At 54.9% G+C, this 16,422-nt stretch overlaps 1 protein-coding gene across 1 annotated transcript in view; it reads left to right on the forward strand.

Moving 5' to 3' along the window:
• Positions 1-4,643: 4,643 nt before the first annotated feature.
• Positions 4,644-16,422, forward strand: part of LOC142486784 (integrin alpha-L-like) — a 92,209-nt gene continuing 80,430 nt past the window's right edge. Inside the window, exons 1-3 of the mRNA XM_075585238.1 lie at positions 4,644-4,807; positions 9,011-9,161; positions 9,552-9,619. Coding sequence (XP_075441353.1) covers positions 4,769-4,807; positions 9,011-9,161; positions 9,552-9,619 — 258 coding nt within the window. The 5' untranslated portion in view covers positions 4,644-4,768. The remainder of the gene's footprint in view (positions 4,808-9,010; positions 9,162-9,551; positions 9,620-16,422) is intronic.

Here is a 16,422-nt window from a genome sequence, read left to right on the forward strand (position 1 = left end):
GATCGCGTGTCACCTCCCCGGGGATCGCGTGTCCCGTGTCACCTCCCCGGGGATCGCGTGTCCCGTGTCACCTCCCCGGGGATCGCGTGTCCCGTGTCACCTCCCCGGGGATCGCGTGTCCCGTGTCACCTCCCCGGGGATCGCGTGTCCGTGTCACCTCCCCGGGGATCGCGCGTCCGTGTCACCTCCCCAGGGATCGCGTGTCCCGTGTCACCTCCCCGGGGATCGCGTGTCCCGTGTCACCTCCCCAGGGATCGCGTGTCCCGTGTCACCTCCCCGGGGATCGCGTGTCCCGTGTCACCTCCCCGGGGATCGCGTGTCCCGTGTCACCTCCCCGGGGATCGCGTGTCCCGTGTCACCTCCCCGGGGATCGCGTGTCCCGTGTCACCTGCCCGGGGATCGCGTGTCCCGTGTCACCTCCCTGGGGATCGCGTGTCCGTGTCACCTCCCCGGGGATCGCGTGTCCCTTGTCACCTCCCTGGGGATCGCGTGTCCCGTGTCACCTCCCCGGGGATCGCGTGTCCCGTGTCACCTCCCCGGGGATCGCGTGTCCCGTGTCACCTCCCCGGGGATCGCGTGTCCCGTGTCACCTCCCCGGGGATCGCGTGTCCGTGTCACCTCCCCGGGGATCGCGTGTCCCGTGTCACCTCCCCGGGGATCGCGTGTCCGTGTCACCTCCCCGGGGGTATCGCGTGTCCCGTGTCACCTCCCCGGGGATCGCGTGTCCCGTGTCACCTCCCCGGGGATCGCGTGTCCCGTGTCACCTCCCCGGGGATCGCGTGTCACCTCCCCGGGGATCGCGTGTCCCGTGTCACCTCCCCGGGGATCGCGTGTCCGTGTCACCTCCCCAGGGATCGCGTGTCCGTGTCACCTCCCCGGGGATCGCGTGTCCCGTGTCACCTCCCCGGGGATCGCGTGTCCCGTGTCACCTCCCCAGGGATCGCGTGTCCGTGTCACCACCCCGGGGATCGCGTGTCCCGTGTCACCTCCCCGGGGATCGCGTGTCCCGTGTCACCTCCCCGGGGATCACGTATCACCACCCCGGGGATCGCGTGTCCGTGTCACCTCCCAGGGGATCGCGTGTCCGTGTCACCTCCCCGGGGATCGCGTGTCCGTGTCACCTCCCCGGGAATCGCGGGTCCGTGTCACCTCCTCGGGGATCGCGTGTCCCCTGTCACCTCCCCCGAGGATCACGTGTCCCCTGTCACCTCCCCCGAGAATCACGTGTCCCCTGTCACCTCCCCCGAGGATCACGTGTCCCCTGTAACCACCCCCGAGGATCACGTGTCCCCTGTAACCTCCCCCGAGGATCACGTGTCCCCTGTCACCTCCCCCGAGGATCACGTGTCCCCTGTCACCTCCCCCGAGGATCACGTGTCCCCTGTCATCTCCCCCGAGGATCACGTGTCCCCTGTCACCTCCCCCGAGGATCACGTGTCCCCTGTAACCTCCCCCGAGGATCACGTGTCCCCTGTAACCTCCCCGAGGATCACGTGTCCCCTGTAACCTCCCCTGAGGATCACGTGTCCCCTGTAACCTCCCCCCGAGGATCACGTGTCCCCTGTAACCTCCCCCGAGGATCACGTGTCCCCTGTCACCTCCCCCGAGGATCACGTGTCCCCTGTAACCTCCCCCCGAGGATCACGTGTCCCCTGTAACCTCCCCCCGAGGATCACGTGTCCCCTGTAACCTCCCCGAGGATCACGTGTCCCATGTAACCTCCCCCTGAGGATCACGTGTCCCGTGTAACCTCCCCCCGAGGATCACGTGTCCCCTGTAACCTCCCCGAAGATCACGTGTCCCCTGTCACCTCCCCTGAGGATCACGTGTCCCCTGTAACCTCCCCGAGGATCACGTGTCCCTTGTAACCTCCCCCGAGGATCACGTGTCCCCTGTAACCAAACCCGAGGATCACGTGTCCCCTGTAACCTCCCCCGAGGATCATGTGTCCCCTGTAACCTCCCCTGAGGATCATGTGTCCCCTGTCACCTCCCCCGAGGATCACGTGTCCCCTGTCACCTCCCCCGAGGATCACGTGTCCCCTGTAACCTCCCCCGAGGATCACGTGTCCCCTGTAACCTCCCCGAGGATCACGTGTCCCCTGTCACCTCCCCTGAGGATCACGTGTCCCCTGTAACCTCCCCCCGAGGATCACGTGTCCCCTGTAACCTCCCCCGAGGATTACGTGTCCCCTGTCACCTCCCCCGAGGATCACGTGTCCCCTGTAACCTCCCCCCGAAGATCACGTGTCCCCTGTAACCTCCCCGAGGATCACGTGTCCCCTGTAACCTCCCCCTGAGGATCACGTGTCCCGTGTAACCTCCCCCCGAGGATCACGTGTCCCCTGTAACCTCCCCGAGGATCACGTGTCCCCTGTCACCTCCCCCGAGGATCACGTGTCCCCTGTCACCTCCCCCGAGGATCACGTGTCCCCTGTAACCTCCCCGAGGATCACGTGTCCCCTGTAACCTCCCCCGAGGATCACGTGTCCCCTGTAACCAAACCCGAGGATCACGTGTCCCCTGTCACCTCCCCCGAGGATCACGTGTCCCCTGTCACCTCCCCCGAGGATCACGTGTCCCCTGTAACCTCCCCTGAGGATCACGTGTCCCCTGTCACCTCCCCCGAGGATCACGTGTCCCCTGTCACCTCCCCCGAGGATCACGTGTCCCCTGTAACCTCCCCCGAGGATCACGTGTCCCCTGTAACCTCCCCTGAGGATCACGTGTCCCCTGTCACCTCCCCCGAGGATCACGTGTCCCCTGTAACCTCCCCCGAGGATCACGTGTCCCCTGTAACCTCCCCTGAGGATCACGTGTCCCCTGTAACCTCCCCGAGGATCACGTGTCCCCTGTCACCTCCCCCGAGGATCACGTGTCCCCTGTAACCTCCCCGAGGATCACGTGTCCCCTGTAACCTCCCCCGAGGATCACGTGTCCCCTGTAACCAAACCCGAGGATCACGTGTCCCCTGTCACCTCCCCCGAGGATCATGTGTCCCCTGTAACCTCCCCTGAGGATCATGTGTCCCCTGTCACCTCCCCCGAGGATCACGTGTCCCCTGTCACCTCCCCCGAGGATCACGTGTCCCCTGTAACCTCCCCCGAGGATCACGTGTCCCCTGTAACCTCCCCCGAGGATCACGTGTCCCCTGTCACCTCCCCCGTGGATCACGTGTCCCCTGTAACCTCCCCCCGAGGATCACGTGTCCCCTGTAACCTCCCCGAGGATCACGTGTCCCGTGTAACCTCCCCCCGAGGATCACGTGTCCCGTGTAACCTCCCCCCGAGGATCACGTGTCCCCTGTAACCTCCCCGAGGATCACGTGTCCCCTGTCACCTCCCCCGAGGATCACGTGTCCCCTGTAACCTCCCCCGAGGATCACGTGTCCCCTGTAACCAAACCTGAGGATCACGTGTCCCCTGTCACCTCCCCCGAGGATCACGTGTCCCCTGTAACCTCCCCTGAGGATCACGTGTCCCCTGTCACCTCCCCCGAGGATCACGTGTCCCCTGTCACCTCCCCCGAGGATCACGTGTCCCCTGTAACCTCCCCCGAGGATCACGTGTCCCCTGTAACCTCCCCCGAGGATCACGTGTCCCCTGTAACCTCCCCTGAGGATCACGTGTCCCCTGTCACCTCCCCCGAGGATCACGTGTCCCCTGTAACCTCCCCCGAGGATCACGTGTCCCCTGTAACCTCCCCTGAGGATCACGTGTCCCCTGTAACCTCCCCGAGGATCACGTGTCCCCTGTCACCTCCCCCGAGGATCACGTGTCCCCTGTAACCTCCCCGAGGATCACGTGTCCCCTGTAACCTCCCCCGAGGATCACGTGTCCCCTGTAACCAAACCCGAGGATCACGTGTCCCCTGTCACCTCCCCCGAGGATCACGTGTCCCCTGTAACCTCCCCTGAGGATCATGTGTCCCCTGTCACCTCCCCCGAGGATCACGTGTCCCCTGTCACCTCCCCCGAGGATCACGTGTCCCCTGTAACCTCCCCCGAGGATCACGTGTCCCCTGTAACCTCCCCGAGGATCACGTGTCCCCTGTAACCTCCCCTGAGGATCACGTGTCCCCTGTAACCTCCCCCCGAGGATCACGTGTCCCCTGTAACCTCCCCCGAGGATCACGTGTCCCCTGTCACCTCCCCCGAGGATCACGTGTCCCCTGTAACCTCCCCGAGGATCACGTGTCCCCTGTCACCTCCCCCGAGGATCACGTGTCCCCTGTAACCTCCCCGAGGATCACGTGTCCCCTGTAACCTCCCCCGAGGATCACGTGTCCCCTGTAACCAAACCCGAGGATCACGTGTCCCCTGTCACCTCCCCCGAGGATCACGTGTCCCCTGTCACCTCCCCTGAGGATCACGTGTCCCCTGTCACCTCCCCCGAGGATCACGTGTCCCCTGTCACCTCCCCTGAGGATCACGTGTCCCCTGTAACCTCCCCCGAGGATCACGTGTCCCCTGTAACCTCCCCTGAGGATCACGTGTCCCCTGTCACCTCCCCCGAGGATCACGTGTCCCCTGTAACCTCCCCCGAGGATCACGTGTCCCCTGTAACCTCCCCTGACGATCACGTGTCCCCTGTAACCTCCCCCGAGGATCACGTGTCCCCTGTAACCTCCCCTGAGGATCACGTGTCCCCTGTCACCTCTCCAGGGACCACATATTTACAAAGGACACAGGCTCCCGGCCACACGCCAAGAAAATCCTCCTGATCCTGACTGACGGAGAAGCCACGGACAGTGACAATGGCACCATAACGATGGCCACGGAGAGAGGGGTCACACGCTACATCATCGGGGTGACAGACCGCGCAGCCGTCCCGTGTCTCTGTGATTCTCTCTTTTTTCTGTCTGTCTCTCTCATTCTCCCTCCCTCTCTCCCTTCAGACGCGCTCTCTTGTCTCTCAGACGCTCTCTTCCTGATGCACTGTCCCATTGTTTCCCGGCTGTCTCTTTGACTTCCCATGGAAACTCTCTTTCTCTCGGTGGATATCTTTCTCATTCTCCCTCCCTCTCTCCCTTCAGACGCGCTCTCTTGTCTCTCAGACGCTCTCTTCCTGATGCACTGTCCCATTGTTTCCCGGCTGTCTCTTTGACTTCCCATGGAAACTCTCTTTCTCTCGGTGGATATCTTTCTCATTCTCCCTCCCTCTCTCCCTTCAGACGCGCTCTCTTGTCTCTCAGACGCTCTCTTCCTGATGCACTGTCCCATTGTTTCCCGGCTGTCTCTTTGACTTCCCATGGAAACTCTCTTTCTCTCGGTGGATGTCTTTCTCATTCTCCCTCCCTCTCTCCCTTCAGACGCGCTCTCTTGTCTCTCAGACGCTCTCTTCCTGATGCACTGTCCCATTGTTTCCCGGCTGTCTCTTTGACTTCCCATGGAAACTCTCTTTCTCTCGGTGGATGTCTTTCTCATTCTCCCTCCCTCTCTCCCTTCAGACGCGCTCTCTTGTCTCTCAGACGCTCTCTTCCTGATGCACTGTCCCATTGTTTCCCGGCTGTCTCTTTGACTTCCCATGGAAACTCTTTTTCTCTCGGTGGATGTCTTTCTCATTCTCCCTCCCTCTCTCCCATCAGACGCGCTCTCTTGTCTCTCAGACGCTCTCTTCCTGATGCACTGTCCCATTGTTTCCCGGCTGTCTCTTTGACTTCCCATGGAAACTCTCTTTCTCTCGGTGGATGTCTCTCTCTTTCTCCCTCCCTCTCTCCCTTCAGACGCGCTCTCTTGTCTCTCAGACGCTCTCTTCCTGATGCACTGTCCCATTGTTTCCCGGCTGTCTCTTTGACTTCCCATGGAAACTCTCTTTCTCTCGGTGGATGTCTTTCTCATTCTCCCTCCCTCTCTCCCTTCAGACGCGCTCTCTTGTCTCTCAGACGCTCTCTTCCTGATGCACTTTCCCATTGTTTCCCGGCTGTCTCTTTGACTTCCCATGGAAACTCTCTTTCTCTCGGTGGATGTCTTTCTCATTCTCCCTCCCTCTCTCCCTTCAGACGCGCTCTCTTGTCTCTCAGACGCTCTCTTCCTGATGCACTGTCCCATTGTTTCCCGGCTGTCTCTTTGACTTCCCATGGAAACTCTCTTTCTCTCGGTGGATGTCTTTCTCATTCTCCCTCCCTCTCTCCCTTCAGACGCGCTCTCTTGTCTCTCAGACACTCTCTTCCTGATGCACTGTCCCATTGTTTCCCGGCTGTCTCATTGACTTCCCATGGAAACTCTCTTTCTCTCTGTGGATGTCTTTCTCATTCTCCCTCCCTCTCTCCCTTCAGACGCGCTCTCTTGTCTCTCAGACGCTCTCTTCCTGATGCACTGTCCCATTGTTTCCCGGCTGTCTCTTTGACTTCCCATGGAAACTCTCTTTCTCTCGGTGGATGTCTTTCTCATTCTCCCTCCCTCTCTCCCTTCAGACGCGCTCTCTTGTCTCTCAGACGCTCTCTTCCTGATGCACTGTCCCATTGTTTCCCGGCTGTCTCATTGACTTCCCATGGAAACTCTCTTTCTCTCGGTGGATGTCTTTCTCATTCTCCCTCCCTCTCTCCCTTCAGACGCGCTCTCTTGTCTCTCAGACGCTCTCTTCCTGATGCACTGTCCCATTGTTTCCCGGCTGTCTCTTTGACTTCCCATGGAAACTCTCTTTCTCTCGGTGGATGTCTCTCTCTTTCTCCCTCCCTCTCTCCCTTCAGACGCGCTCTCTTGTCTCTCAGACGCTCTCTTCCTGATGCACTGTCCCATTGTTTCCCGGCTGTCTCTTTGACTTCCCATGGAAACTCTCTTTCTCTCGGTGGATGTCTTTCTCATTCTCCCTCCCTCTCTCCCTTCAGACGCGCTCTCTTGTCTCTCAGACGCTCTCTTCCTGATGCACTGTCCCATTGTTTCCCGGCTGTCTCTTTGACTTCCCATGGAAACTCTCTTTCTCTCGGTGGATGTCTCTCTCTTTCTCCCTCCCTCTCTCCCTTCAGACGCGCTCTCTTGTCTCTCAGACGCTCTCTTCCTGATGCACTGTCCCATTGTTTCCCGGCTGTCTCTTTGACTTCCCATGGAAACTCTCTTTCTCTCGGTGGATGTCTTTCTCATTCTCCCTCCCTCTCTCCCTTCAGACGCGCTCTCTTGTCTCTCAGACGCTCTCTTCCTGATGCACTGTCCCATTGTTTCCCGGCTGTCTCTTTGACTTCCCATGGAAACTCTCTTTCTCTCGGTGGATGTCTTTCTCATTCTCCCTCCCTCTCTCCCTTCAGACGCGCTCTCTTGTCTCTCAGACGCTCTCTTCCTGATGCACTTTCCCATTGTTTCCCGGCTGTCTCTTTGACTTCCCATGGAAACTCTCTTTCTCTCGGTGGATGTCTTTCTCATTCTCCCTCCCTCTCTCCCTTCAGACGTGCTCTCTTGTCTCTCAGACGCTCTCTTCCTGATGCACTGTCCCATTGTTTCCCGGCTGTCTCTTTGACTTCCCATGGAAACTCTCTTTCTCTCGGTGGATGTCTTTCTCATTCTCCCTCCCTCTCTCCCTTCAGACGCGCTCTCTTGTCTCTCAGACGCTCTCTTCCTGATGCACTTTCCCATTGTTTCCCGGCTGTCTCTTTGACTTCCCATGGAAACTCTCTTTCTCTCGGTGGATGTCTTTCTCATTCTCCCTCCCTCTCTCCCTTCAGACGCGCTCTCTTGTCTCTCAGACGCTCTCTTCCTGATGCACTGTCCCATTGTTTCCCGGCTGTCTCTTTGACTTCCCATGGAAACTCTCTTTCTCTCGGTGGATGTCTTTCTCATTCTCCCTCCCTCTCTCCCTTCAGACGCGCTCTCTTGTCTCTCAGACACTCTCTTCCTGATGCACTGTCCCATTGTTTCCCGGCTGTCTCATTGACTTCCCATGGAAACTCTCTTTCTCTCTGTGGATGTCTTTCTCATTCTCCCTCCCTCTCTCCCTTCAGACGCGCTCTCTTGTCTCTCAGACGCTCTCTTCCTGATGCACTGTCCCATTGTTTCCCGGCTGTCTCTTTGACTTCCCATGGAAACTCTCTTTCTCTCGGTGGATGTCTTTCTCATTCTCCCTCCCTCTCTCCCTTCAGACGCGCTCTCTTGTCTCTCAGACGCTCTCTTCCTGATGCACTGTCCCATTGTTTCCCGGCTGTCTCATTGACTTCCCATGGAAACTCTCTTTCTCTCGGTGGATGTCTTTCTCATTCTCCCTCCCTCTCTCCCTTCAGACGCGCTCTCTTGTCTCTCAGACGCTCTCTTCCTGATGCACTGTCCCATTGTTTCCCGGCTGTCTCTTTGACTTCCCATGGAAACTCTCTTTCTCTCGGTGGATGTCTCTCTCTTTCTCCCTCCCTCTCTCCCTTCAGACGCGCTCTCTTGTCTCTCAGACGCTCTCTTCCTGATGCACTGTCCCATTGTTTCCCGGCTGTCTCTTTGACTTCCCATGGAAACTCTCTTTCTCTCGGTGGATGTCTTTCTCATTCTCCCTCCCTCTCTCCCTTCAGACGCGCTCTCTTGTCTCTCAGACGCTCTCTTCCTGATGCACTGTCCCATTGTTTCCCGGCTGTCTCTTTGACTTCCCATGGAAACTCTCTTTCTCTCGGTGGATGTCTCTCTCTTTCTCCCTCCCTCTCTCCCTTCAGACGCGCTCTCTTGTCTCTCAGACGCTCTCTTCCTGATGCACTGTCCCATTGTTTCCCGGCTGTCTCTTTGACTTCCCATGGAAACTCTCTTTCTCTCGGTGGATGTCTTTCTCATTCTCCCTCCCTCTCTCCCTTCAGACGCGCTCTCTTGTCTCTCAGACGCTCTCTTCCTGATGCACTGTCCCATTGTTTCCTGGCTGTCTCTTTGACTTCCCATGGAAACTCTCTTTCTCTCGGTGGATGTCTTTCTCATTCTCCCTCCCTCTCTCCCTTCAGACGTGCTCTCTTGTCTCTCAGACGCTCTCTTCCTGATGCACTGTCCCATTGTTTCCCGGCTGTCTCTTTGACTTCCCATGGAAACTCTCTTTCTCTCGGTGGATGTCTTTCAGTTGGGTAACAACTTTCGCAATACAAATATAAAAGATTACCTGGAAGGGTTTGCGTCTCGCCCGCCCGCGGAGCACACGGTCGTGCTGAAGGACTTCGCCGCTCTGCAGGACCTCTTCACTCAGCTGCAACGCAGAATTCTCTCTATCGAGGGTGAGGCTCTAGCAGCCCCCGGTGACCTGAGAGACGGCCCGGGACCCAGAGAGACAGCCGGTGACCTGAGAGACGGCCCGGGACCCAGAGAGACAGCCGGTGACCTGAGAGACGGCCCGGGACCCAGAGAGACAGCCGGTGACCTGAGAGACGGCCCGGGACCCAGAGAGACAGCCGGTGACCTGAGAGACGGCCCGGGACCCAGAGAGACAGCCGGTGACCTGAGAGACCGCCCGGGACCCAGAGAGACAGCCGGTGACCTTGAGAGATACATCCTATGACATTCAATCACATGAGACTGCTTGTGACTTGAGAGACTGACTTCTTTACCTGATTAGACAGCTCTCATCACATTGGCTGTCGCGGTCACATGATTTCCTCCACCCTCAGGTGCGGTTCCAGGGTCGAGTTTCTCCCGGGAATTTTCATCGGCTGGTCTGAGCGCGACCCTGTTACAGGTGAGAGAAAATCTGCCCGGCAACTGCTCACAACCGCTAATCTGCCCGGCAACTGCTGCTAACCGTTAATCTGCCCAGTTACCGCTGCTAACCGCTAATATGCCCGGCAACTGCTGCTTACCGCTAATCTGTCCGACAACCGCTAATCTGCCCGACAACGGCTAATCTGACCGACAACGGCTAATCTGCCCGACAGTCGCTAATCTGCCCGACAGTCGCTAATCTGCCCGACAGCCGCTAATCTGCCCGACAGCCGCTAATCTGCCCGACAGCCGCTAATCTGCCCGACAGCCGCTAATCTGCCCGACAGCCGCTAATCTGCCCGACAGCCGCTAATCTGCCCGACAGACGCTAATCTGCCCGACAACCGCTAATCTGGCCGACAGCCGCTAATCTGGCCGACAGCCGCTAATCTGGCCGACAGCCGCTAATCTGGCCGACAGCCGCTAATCTGGCCGACAGCCGCTAATCTGCCCGACAACCGCTAATCTGCCCGACTGCCGCTAATCTGCCTGTCAACGCTAACTACCACCCCCCGGGCACGCCTCCACTGCTGTGCCGGGGTTTTGTCTGGTTTGTGGGCAACACGAGCGTTACAGGATGAGATTCATGTTTGGGGTTTGGGCTGCGTTTCGCTAATAAGTTAGTGGCGCACCCCACAAAGTAATCATTGAATGCATTTGCGATGTCAGTGGGGTTTGTCAGAGTAATATCCCCCTTAGTGATATTACTTGGTTGTTGATGGTTAGGAGGCTGGAATATATTGTTGATAACCTTCCAGAAGTTAACTGGGTTTGATGTATTTTGGTGGAGATTGTCAGAGTAATATTGTGCGTTTGCGTGCCTTGTTTGCCTTGTGCACACGTTCCGCAGGCATCTGGAGTGATTGAGATCCTTGGTAGTGCCAGTTACTCTGTACTGTAGCTTTCCCACGAGGGGTCCCTGAGCTGGTAGAGGACTTAACTGTTGTAGGTTAAAGTTTCTAAATGTTCTAGTAACTGCTATGTAAAGCAGAGGAGCCAATAAACCTACCCCTGAGACGTGTCAGTGACACATATTACCGCCCTTATGGAGACGCCACATATTACCGCCCTTATGGAGACGGTACATATTACCGCCCTTATGGAGACGGTACATATTACCGCCCTTATGGAGACGGTACATATTACCGCCCTTATGGAGACGGTACATATTACCGCCCTTATGGAGACGGTACATATTACCGCCCTTATGGAGACGCCACATATTACCCCCCTTATGGAGACGGTACATATTACCGCCCTTATGGAGACGGTACATATTACCGCCCTTATGGAGACGGTACATATTACCCCCCTTATGGAGACGCCACATATTACCGCCCTTATGGAGACGGTACATATTACCGCCCTTATGGAGACGGTACATATTACCGCCCTTATGGAGATGGTACATATTACCGCCCTTATGGAGACGGTACATATTACCGCGCTTATGGAGACGCAACATATTACCGCCATTATGGAGACGCCACATATTACCGCCCTTATGGAGATGGTACATATTACCGCCCTTATGGAGACGCCACATATTACCGCCCTTATGGAGATGCCACATATTACCGCCCTTATGGAGACGCCACATATTACCGCCCTTATGGAGACGGTACATATTACCGCCCTTATGGAGACGGTACATATTACCGCCCTTATGGAGATGGTACATATTACCGCCCTTATGGAGACGCCACATATTAACGCCCTTATGGAGACGCCACATATTACCGCCCTTATGGAGACGGTACATATTACCGCCCTTATGGAGACGGTACATATTACCGCCCTTATGGAGACGCCACATATTACCGCGCTTATGGAGACGGTACATATTACCGCCCTTATGGAGACGCCACATATTACCGCCCTTATGGAGACGCCACATATTACCGCCCTTATGGAGACGCCACATATTACCGCCCTTATGGAGACGGTACATATTACCGCCCTTATGGAGACTCCACATATTACCGCCCTTATGGAGACGCCACATATTACCGCCCTTATGGAGACGCCACATATTACCGCGCTTATGGAGACGGTACATATTACCGCCCTTATGGAGACGCCACATATTACCGCCCTTATGGAGACGCCACATATTACCGCCCTTATGGAGACGCCACATATTACTGCCCTTATGGAGACGCCACATATTACCGCCCTTATGGAGACGCACATATTACCGCCCTTATGGAGACGGTATATATTACCGCCCTTATGGAGACGCCACATATTACCGCCCTTATGGAGATGGTACATATTACCGCCCTTATGGAGACGGTACATATTACCGCGCTTATGGAGACGCAACATATTACCGCCATTATGGAGACGCCACATATTACCGCCCTTATGGAGATGGTACATATTACCGCCCTTATGGAGACGCCACATATTACCGCCCTTATGGAGATGCCACATATTACCGCCCTTATGGAGACGCCACATATTACCGCCCTTATGGAGACGGTACATATTACCGCCCTTATGGAGACGGTACATATTACCGCCCTTATGGAGATGGTACATATTACCGCCCTTATGGAGACGCCACATATTAACGCCCTTATGGAGACGCCACATATTACCGCCCTTATGGAGACGGTACATATTACCGCCCTTATGGAGACGGTACATATTACCGCCCTTATGGAGACGCCACATATTACCGCGCTTATGGAGACGGTACATATTACCGCCCTTATGGAGACGCCACATATTACCGCCCTTATGGAGACGCCACATATTACCGCCCTTATGGAGACGCCACATATTACCGCCCTTATGGAGACGGTACATATTACCGCCCTTATGGAGACTCCACATATTACCGCCCTTATGGAGACGCCACATATTACCGCCCTTATGGAGACGCCACATATTACCGCGCTTATGGAGACGGTACATATTACCGCCCTTATGGAGACGCCACATATTACCGCCCTTATGGAGACGCCACATATTACCGCCCTTATGGAGACGCCACATATTACTGCCCTTATGGAGACGCCACATATTACCGCCCTTATGGAGACGCACATATTACCGCCCTTATGGAGACGGTATATATTACCGCCCTTATGGAGACGCCACATATTACCGCCCTTATGGAGACGGTACATATTACCGCCCTTATGGAGATGCCACATATTACCGCCCTTATGGAGACGCCACATATTAACGCCCTTATGGAGACGGTACATATTACCGCCCTTATGGAGACGGTACATATTACCGCCCTTATGGAGACGCCACATATTACCGCCCTTATGGAGACGGTATATATTACCGCCCTTATGGAGATGGTACATATTACCGCCCTTATGGAGACGGTACATATTACCGCCCTTATGGAGACGGTACATATTACCGCCCTTATGGAGACGGTACATATTACCGCCCTTATGGGGATGGTACATATTACCGCCCTTATGGAGACGGTACATATTACCGCCCTTATGGAGACGCCACATATTACCGCCCTTATGGAGACGCCACATATTACCGCCCTTATGGAGACGCCACATATTACCGCCCTTATGGAGACGGTACATATTACCGCCCTTATGGAGACGCCACATATTACCGCCCTTATGGAGACGGTACATATTACCGCCCTTATGGAGACGGTACATATTACCGCCCTTATGGAGACGCCACATATTACCGCCCTTATGGAGACGCCACATATTACCGCCCTTATGGAGACGCCACATATTACCGCCCTTATGGAGACGGTACATATTACCGCCCTTATGGAGACGGTACATATTACCGCCCTTATGGAGACGGCACATATTACCGCCCTTATGGAGACGCCACATATTAACGCCCTTATGGAGACTGTACATATTACCGCCCTTATGGAGACGGTACATATTACCGCCCTTATGGAGACGCCACATATTAACGCCCTTATGGAGACTGTACATATTACCGCCCTTATGGAGACGCCACATATTACCGCCCTTATGGAGACGCCACATATTACCGCCCTTATGGAGACGGTACATATTACCGCCCTTATGGAGACTGTACATATTACCGCCCTTATGGAGACGCCACATATTACCGCCCTTATGGAGACGCCACATATTACCGCCCTTATGGAGACGGTACATATTACCGCCCTTATGGAGACGCCACATATTACCGCCCTTATGGAGACGCCACATATTACCGCCCTTATGGAGACGGTACATATTACCGCCCTTATGGAGACGGTACATATTACCGCCCTTATGGAGACGCCACATATTACCGCCCTTATGGAGACGCCACATATTACCGCCCTTATGGAGACGGTACATATTACCGCCCTTATGGAGACTGTACATATTACCGCCCTTATGGAGACGGTACATATTACCGCCCTTATGGAGACGCCACATATTACCGCCCTTATGGAGACTGTACATATTACCGCCCTTATGGAGACGCCACATATTACCGCCTTATGGAGACGCCACATATTACCGCCCTTATGGAGACGCCACATATTACCGCCCTTATGGAGACGGTACATATTACCGCCCTTATGGAGACGCCACATATTAACGCCCTTATGGAGACTGTACATATTACCGCCCTTATGGAGACGCCACATATTACCGCCCTTATGGAGACGCCACATATTACCGCCCTTATGGAGACGGTACATATTACCGCCCTTATGGAGACTGTACATATTACCGCCCTTATGGAGACGCCACATATTACCGCCCTTATGGAGACGGTACATATTACCGCCCTTATGGAGACGGTACATATTACCGCCCTTATGGAGACGCCACATATTACCGCCCTTATGGAGACGCCACATATTACCGCCCTTATGGAGACGCCACATATTACCGCCCTTATGGAGACGGTACATATTACCGCCCTTATGGAGACGCCACATATTACCGCCCTTATGGAGACGCCACATATTACCGCCCTTATGGAGACGGTACATATTACCGCCCTTATGGAGACTGTACATATTACCGCCCTTATGGAGACGGTACATATTACCGCCCTTATGGAGACTGTACATATTACCGCCCTTATGGAGACGCCACATATTACCGCCTTATGGAGACGCCACATATTACCGCCCTTATGGAGACGCCACATATTACCGCCCTTATGGAGACGGTACATATTACCGCCATTATGGAGACGGTACATATTACCGCCCTTATGGAGACGCCACATATTACCGCCCTTATGGAGACGCCACATATTACCGCCCTTATGGAGACGCCACATATTACCGCCCTTATGGAGACGCCACATATTACCGCCCTTATGGAGACGGTACATATTACCGCCCTTATGGAGACGGTACATATTACCGCCCTTATGGAGACTGTACATATTACAACCCTTATGGAGACGCCACATATTACCGCCCTTATGGAGACGGCACATATTACCGCCCTTATGGAGATGCCACATATTACCGCCCTTATGGAGACGGTATATATTACCGCCCTCATGGAGACGGTATATATTACCGCCCTTATGGAGACGGTATATATTACCGCCCTTATGGAGACGGTATATATTACCGCCCTTATGGAGACGGTATATATTACCGCCCTTATGGAGACGGTATATATTACCGCCCTTATGGAGACGGTATATATTACCGCCCTTATGGAGACGGTACATATTACCGCCCTTATGGAGACGGTACATATTACCGCGCTTATGGAGACGGTACATATTACCGCGCTTATGGAGACGGTACATATTACCGCCCTTATGGAGACTGTACATATTACCGCCCTTATGGAGATGCCACATATTACCGCCCTTATGGAGACGGTATATATTACCGCCCTTATGGAGACGGTACATATTACCGCCCTTATGGAGACGGTACATATTACCGCCCTTATGGAGACGGTACATATTACCGCCCTTATGGAGACGGTACATATTACCGTGCTTATGGAGACGGTATATATTACCGCCCTTATGGAGACGGTACATATTACCGCCCTTATGGAGACGCCACATATTACCGCCCTTATGGAGACGGCACATATTACCGCCCTTATGGAGATGCCACATATTACCGCCCTTATGGAGACGGTATATATTACCGCCCTTATGGAGACGGTATATATTACCGCCCTTATGGAGACGGTATATATTACCGCCCTTATGGAGACGGTATATATTACCGCCCTTATGGAGACGGTATATATTACAACCCTTATGGAGACGCCACATATTACCGCCCTTATGGAGACGGCACATATTACCGCCCTTATGGAGACGGTACATATTACCGCCCTTATGGAGACGGTACAAATTACCGCCCTTATGGAGACGGTACATATTACCGCGCTTATGGAGACGGTATATATTACCGCCCTTATGGAGACGGTACATATTACCGCCCTTATGGAGACGGTACATATTACCGCGCTTATGGAGACGGTACATATTACCGCCCTTATGGAAACGGTATATATTACCGCCCTTATGGAGACTGTACATATTACCGCCCTTATGGAGACGGTACATATTACCGCCCTTATGGAGACGGTACATATTACCGCCCTTATGGAGACGGTACATATTACCGCCCTTATGGAGACGGTACATATTACCGCGCTTATGTACCGTCTCTCACAAATATTAGGCAATCCTTTTCCTTGCTGCATTTTAATTGGTAGGAGCGCAGGAATTGTTCTTTTTGTTTTTCTATATGAAACCCGGTTACCTCCACTGCGGCGGTGGATGCGTCCGGAGGTTGCCGGGAAGACA

This window comes from Ascaphus truei, unplaced genomic scaffold (assembly GCF_040206685.1).
Source record: "Ascaphus truei isolate aAscTru1 unplaced genomic scaffold, aAscTru1.hap1 HAP1_SCAFFOLD_990, whole genome shotgun sequence".
In the NCBI taxonomy this organism is placed as follows: domain Eukaryota; kingdom Metazoa; phylum Chordata; class Amphibia; order Anura; family Ascaphidae; genus Ascaphus; species Ascaphus truei.